Raw genomic sequence first — 5,923 nt, forward strand, 5'->3', positions numbered from 1 at the left:
ATAGAAGTTGAAATATGGAGGATTTGTAGGGGGCCTCCATTTCGCATGGGGTAAAGGTTATCGATGTGTTATATTTGAAATTGATTCGAAGAGATAGACCGGTAAAGATGTTACTTAAATCGTTCTTCTCAAAAGGTTGAATCCCCAACTCGACAGAGCATCTGGAGGATATAAATCATGGTAACTCAACTGAACACAGAGGTTGTGTGTCCTTCAGTTTGAGAGGTTGCTCCTATTCAATTCATGATCTTTCTTCCAAAACTTCACCTATGTGACCAACTGAGCTGCACTATCCATGCTGGCAAGATGCTACTTAACCTTATTGGAGAGTGTATACGTTTGCGAAGGTAGTGGGAGATCAAAATTGAATATATGTTGTAACAAAGGTGGAATTACCTTAAAATTGAATGTATCTATAAGAGTAAAAGAGGGGTTTGGATGTGAGGGTTCGTCTTCATGTTTATATCAGCAAAAAGTTTTGTAGGAGGAGAAGACTAATGTGTCATATATAGTCTTGATCGGTCATGTATCGACTTAATATCGCTCCGTCTCGAAGTGTCCCTTCACTTTCAAAAGAAAAAATCAATTATTATGGTCTTGTGATCAAACTTTTGTCTAGTCTCATATCAAAAGGGATGCTCTCTCCATCCCAATTAATGCACCTAGAAGGCTAGAAGATACCCTTCTTATCTCAATTCCTAGAGAGCTTCACTATCAAAGCATCAATAATTTCACAAACTCATTCTCCTCTCCTCTCCTCTCCTCAGTCCTCAGCCCAGGGAGCTCAAATGGCACCCCCATTGTCAAAACAGCTAGGACAGTTCCTCCAAGAACAACAAGAACCTTTCACCTTACAACTCTACCTTCATGAGAGAGGCCGTGTAACCTGCAATTCTTCCAACTCAGAACCAAACTTCCCAGCAGCCTCAGCAAATTCCTGCAAGTTCTTGAAGGGCACAAATTTGCTCCCAAGATGTCTACACCTTGTGAAGGCTGTGCTTGGCAAGCTTGCCCTCGACCCGAAAATCAAGAAAATCCAAGATTCTACTGAGAGTGACAATTTCTCCTCTGCTACAAGTGCAGATAGTGATGCAGAAGATGCTGGTCCAACAAGAATCACCTCTGCCCTTCATGGGAAACAGGTAAAATTTTCGATTCCTCAAAGGAGTTAATTCTTACTATTGGGAAAAGTTCCCCATTGCCAATTCAAATTGGTTGTTTATAAAAGCTTACAGGTTGTTGCAGACAGAAAGATGAGAGCCAAGTGTGGTGAAGATAGTAAGCAACTCAGCCCTGTCTCAGTTCTTGAAGAAACAGAAACAGAATCCTCTGAGGATGATGATGATGGTATAGTAAACCCCACATCCAATTTCATGTTATGTGAACAAAACCAATAACGCTTATTATTACGTAAAAAAAATTATAACTTGTAACCAACTGGTGCTGGACTTGACCTTTAGGCCTCTGTCCAACAATTTCCTAGCCAACTGGTGCTGGCCTGAAAGTCTGAGACATAGACTCTATCATTAATCTATCTTAGTATACTTTTAATTTGTTGATGTGACTTTTCTTAAATTTGGTCTTGTCCATGAAAAACAGAATGTTTTGTGGGCATGTCGGATGGGACAAATCTTCTAACTCCAGTAGTGTACAGCAAGAACAAGATTGCCAGACAACAAAGTGGGAGAGCCTTGGATTCAGATAAACTATGGAAGCTGATATGTGAGAGCTTAGTGATGTGGAGCCAAGATTCAGTTGATGAAACTAACATCAACCATCTGGTTCTTTCTGATTTCATGGCTTCTGGCAAAGAATGGAGGGGTGTTGGTGAAGTTCAGGGAAAGGAAATTGGGGTGAGGATTTGTGGTGTAATTTTGGAGGATATTTTCTGTGAAATTGTGAGGGATTTGATCAGATTTGGTGCATGAAATTTAATGCTTATTAGTTGCATACAATTGAGAATACCCTTGTTTCACCGTCGCCGAATTGTATTAGCTGTTTTGACGAGGAATTAGATTAACAGTTTGTGGGGAAATGTTTTGTAAAATTAGTTATTTACAGTTAGTAGGTAAAGGTAAAAAGACAAATCCTCAATTGTAATAACTTGTTTAGTGGTGTAAATTAATATACTCTTTTATCTTTCTCTCTCTCTCTTTTTTTTTTATCGAAATGAGCAGATTATCTGAAGTAGAAACTAAACAAATCACTTATCAATTTTATCTTCTTTTTAAAAAAAAATGGATTAAAAAGAATAGTTACCCGAACGAAAAAAAAAAAAAAAAAACTAAACAAATCACCCATCACATCGACCTCTTAGAGAGGGAGTGGCCCATTTTGTCTTCCTCTATGTCCTATCACATGGTCGAGGGGAGGCTCTTCAAAATAAGCAATTCCTAGGGATTAAGTGACTTTATTATGCTCTCTATAGATGTACATTTCTAATTTTGTCTTTGATCATCTTATAAGTCCATGTATATACAGACTTGCAAGTAACAAGTGTTGATAAATCTAATCTATTTTGGTAGATCAATGGTTGAGATTTGTTATAATAAAAATAAGAGAAAAATGAGTGGGTCAATTTTGTAAATAGGAATAAGGGTCTATATGTCATCCAACTACATAGCAAATTACATTTGGGCCATCAAATTAAAAAAAAAAAAAAACAATTAGGTGCCCAAAAATGCAAAATCATGCAATCTAACCTTAAAATGACATGTTGACCCGGTGATATGCTAGCTTGGCAGTTATTGAATTTAAAAATACTTTTAAAAATTTTTATTTTAATAAAATAATTATTAATTTAAAAAAATCATGTTCACAAGTCTCCGTGGCTAGTTGTAAATAATTACTCCATCTGTCTCATTTTACCTGTCCTATTTACTATTTATTAGTCAAACCAACTCTTTTTTCTTTGCTTATTTTCTTTAGTAATTTTTTATTATTTTTAAATTTAATTTTTTGTGTTTAATAATACTTTTAATGTAGTTTCTAAATATATAAATTTTTTATATTAATGCTAAACTTAATATTATGAAAAATTAGATTAAAAATTACTTCAGTCAAGCATCGTTAAACGAACCAGACAACTATTTTGGGACAGAGGTAGTATAAAATTAACCTCAATTGTTTTTACTAAAACTCTTGATCATTGATAAACTAATGGACAACTAACATCAGTCTACACATTTTATAATAAAAAAGTTGTTCTCATTTGAAGTCCGCATATATATACGCACAGACACAAACTCCCTATTAAGTAAATACCACTAGCACTTGCTGCGTTTTAAATCGTTAGAAAGACAAAGAAGTAAATACTAAATAATAGAAGCATACATCCCGTGAAGTTTGGTTAATTCTCAAAATTGAATGAGGAAATAAATTGATAGCAATAGTCAAAATTGTGTTTCACTTTTAAATTTGAACACTGACGTGAAGTAGGAGAAATGATAGATTAATATATAGTATGTTTGAGAAAATTTGTTGAAAAAAAGACAAAAGAGAACTACAAAAGAATGATACTATTCTCCATAGCAAAGATGAAAACAATTTTTATTTTTTTTCATTTTATAACTTTTTCTCGGATACATGCATGAAAAAAGAATAACGTACAAATTAGAAATTATGTAAAACAAGATCACGTAACTTCTTAAGAATGTGCAAGTAAGAGCGTTCAAACACTAGATGCATGACGGGTCATGAAATTCATGAAAACCCTACTTCATACTTTGTCCAAATAAAATCGTCTAATTAGCAGAAAAATTAATTTCTTGCAAATTTGAAACTTGTAATTATCAACTAAAAAATCAGCTGAACTAAGATTATCCTCATGATTGAGTGTCATTTTTCTTCACAATTTATAAATTTTAAACTTGATCGCTAAGCGCCTCACAAAATCACATTCAATCATAAATTAAGCATTCTACATTTGGACATCATTCCATGAGAAAACATCACTCATCCATATATATTATTATTCATTCAAAATTAAAAGTGAAAATTCAGAGCTATAATCTTCCTAAAGATTATAGTCGAATACATAGAGTATATCTTTATAACTACATTTTTATTATTTTATAAATGTTTAAAAAAAAACTATAATTTCTAAATTTTTGATGCGATAAAAATATGAAGAATTAAGGAGTCCATTTCATACAAACATCTTCTTCTCCATGCGATCTTGCAATCGGAAGCTGCGAAACTCTCACAATCTTTTCCTCCATCACACTGCACGAATTCTTACACGAAAAGAACAAATTTCCGCCGCCGTTATTCCTCTTCTTCTTCTTCTTCGCCGCCGCCTTCTTTACTCCGGCGCCGCCGCCGCCGGCGTCATCTCTGCTAAACCACGCAAACCTGTTCCCTTTGGACGGCCTAACGACGCTCTTTGTACACTCCCTGTACGCGATCAAGAACGGATCATCTTGCTCCCTCATCCCCCCTTTCTGCGACGGATTCCGCAGCGCCGCCGCGGGCGGCGGCGGCGGCAGCTTGGGGTTTTGGAGGAACGGAAACTGCGGCGGCGTCTCCTTTCTGACGCCGGGCTTTTTCTCCCACGAAAAAGGCACGTCTCCCTTGTGATCTTCTTTGCCCATTTTTTAATTTCGCCCCGAGCCTATAAATTTGTGAGATTTTGTTTCTGTGATTGATCGGATATTTATAGGGAGATTAGAGAATTGAAAGGGGGATTGGGGAGTTACGAATCTGCATAAAAGTGGTGGCTGTTCATGTGCTCTGTGTCAGCTAACGGCAAAGCTTGGCTTTAGTGAAGCAATGAAAGCGTGAAAGGAAGGAGATGAGTGGGTTTACATGTAGCTTTTTAACAGAAACTTATTAACATATTTAGATGTTATATAAGGATGGTGAACAAATAATGTGCACATAGTTGAGTGGAAGAATTAGCTTCTCACGTCATCAACCCCTACGTCTTACACTCCTTTTATCACAAATTCTTCCGAAAAGTTTCAACCCTTTCCGTTACGGAGTTTGGTAGAGAAGGTAAATTTGTTAACGCGTATGGATGATTTATAAGATAAATTTTATTTTTAATAATCTATCTTAAGTTGGGTGATCACTTTTAACCCTCAACTGTATAAAAACACCGAGACAAATATAGCTCTCTCTAATTGTTTTGTTTTCGTTTTTGGTCTTCTATCATAATTATAGACGAGTGTAAGGACAATCTAGTAATTTATCATAGCATAACTCTTATTTACATATTGTGTAGTAGTATACATTTAAATGAAACTCTAATTTATTTTTATCTCACCAATTTGTAGTGGTGAAGATTAGGGCCTTTTCAACAAACAAAGTTTAGATTAAGATTTCTTTTAACTTTATATGAGTACAAAAATCATAAATAATTGGGTGTTAAGAAATTAGGAGGTAATTGTCCTTTTTCCCAGCATATATTTGCCAAAAGTTATTACCGCAGATCAAAAGCAGCAAAGATGTTATAGTCAATGGACTTATATCCGTCATTTTTTAAGTCAATGACAAAAGTGATCATGTTTTTCTGAAAACACAAAAGTGATCATGTTATTAAAGACAAATGATCAAAAATGAAATTAATCTTGATTTACAAGTTTTTAAAATCGTACAATCCCAGTCATCTGTGAAATTAACAATGCTATTAACTTTTTTTGTCGATTGTTAGAAATAGTAACCGATGACCACTTTTGAAAAAAATTAACCTAGACGCTCCTAAGTCGAGGCGAATTGCTTCCTAAACGGCCAACTAGGCCGAGTCGGCCTTGCTAATTTTTTATTATATTTATATATTTTATATTTATTTATTTATATAAATAATAGAAGTATATATATATATATATATATATATATATATATATATATATATATATATATATATATATATATATATATAACATACCCGATACGCTCACATATGTGCTTAATTTTTTATTTT

At 34.4% G+C, this 5,923-nt stretch overlaps 1 protein-coding gene across 1 annotated transcript; it reads left to right on the plus strand.

Annotated features, from left to right (window-relative positions):
* The first annotated feature begins 631 nt into the window (after window positions 1-631).
* LOC116027807 lies at window positions 632-2,147 on the plus strand. The gene is made up of 3 exons (XM_031269563.1): window positions 632-1,142; window positions 1,236-1,347; window positions 1,600-2,147. The coding sequence occupies exons 1-3, from the start codon at window positions 789-791 to the stop codon at window positions 1,926-1,928; spliced, it is 795 nt and encodes a 264-aa protein (XP_031125423.1). The 5' UTR covers window positions 632-788; the 3' UTR covers window positions 1,929-2,147.
* Window positions 2,148-5,923: the final 3,776 nt, after the last annotated feature.

The sequence above is a fragment of the Ipomoea triloba genome, chromosome 8 (assembly GCF_003576645.1).
Source record: "Ipomoea triloba cultivar NCNSP0323 chromosome 8, ASM357664v1".
In the NCBI taxonomy this organism is placed as follows: domain Eukaryota; kingdom Viridiplantae; phylum Streptophyta; class Magnoliopsida; order Solanales; family Convolvulaceae; genus Ipomoea; species Ipomoea triloba.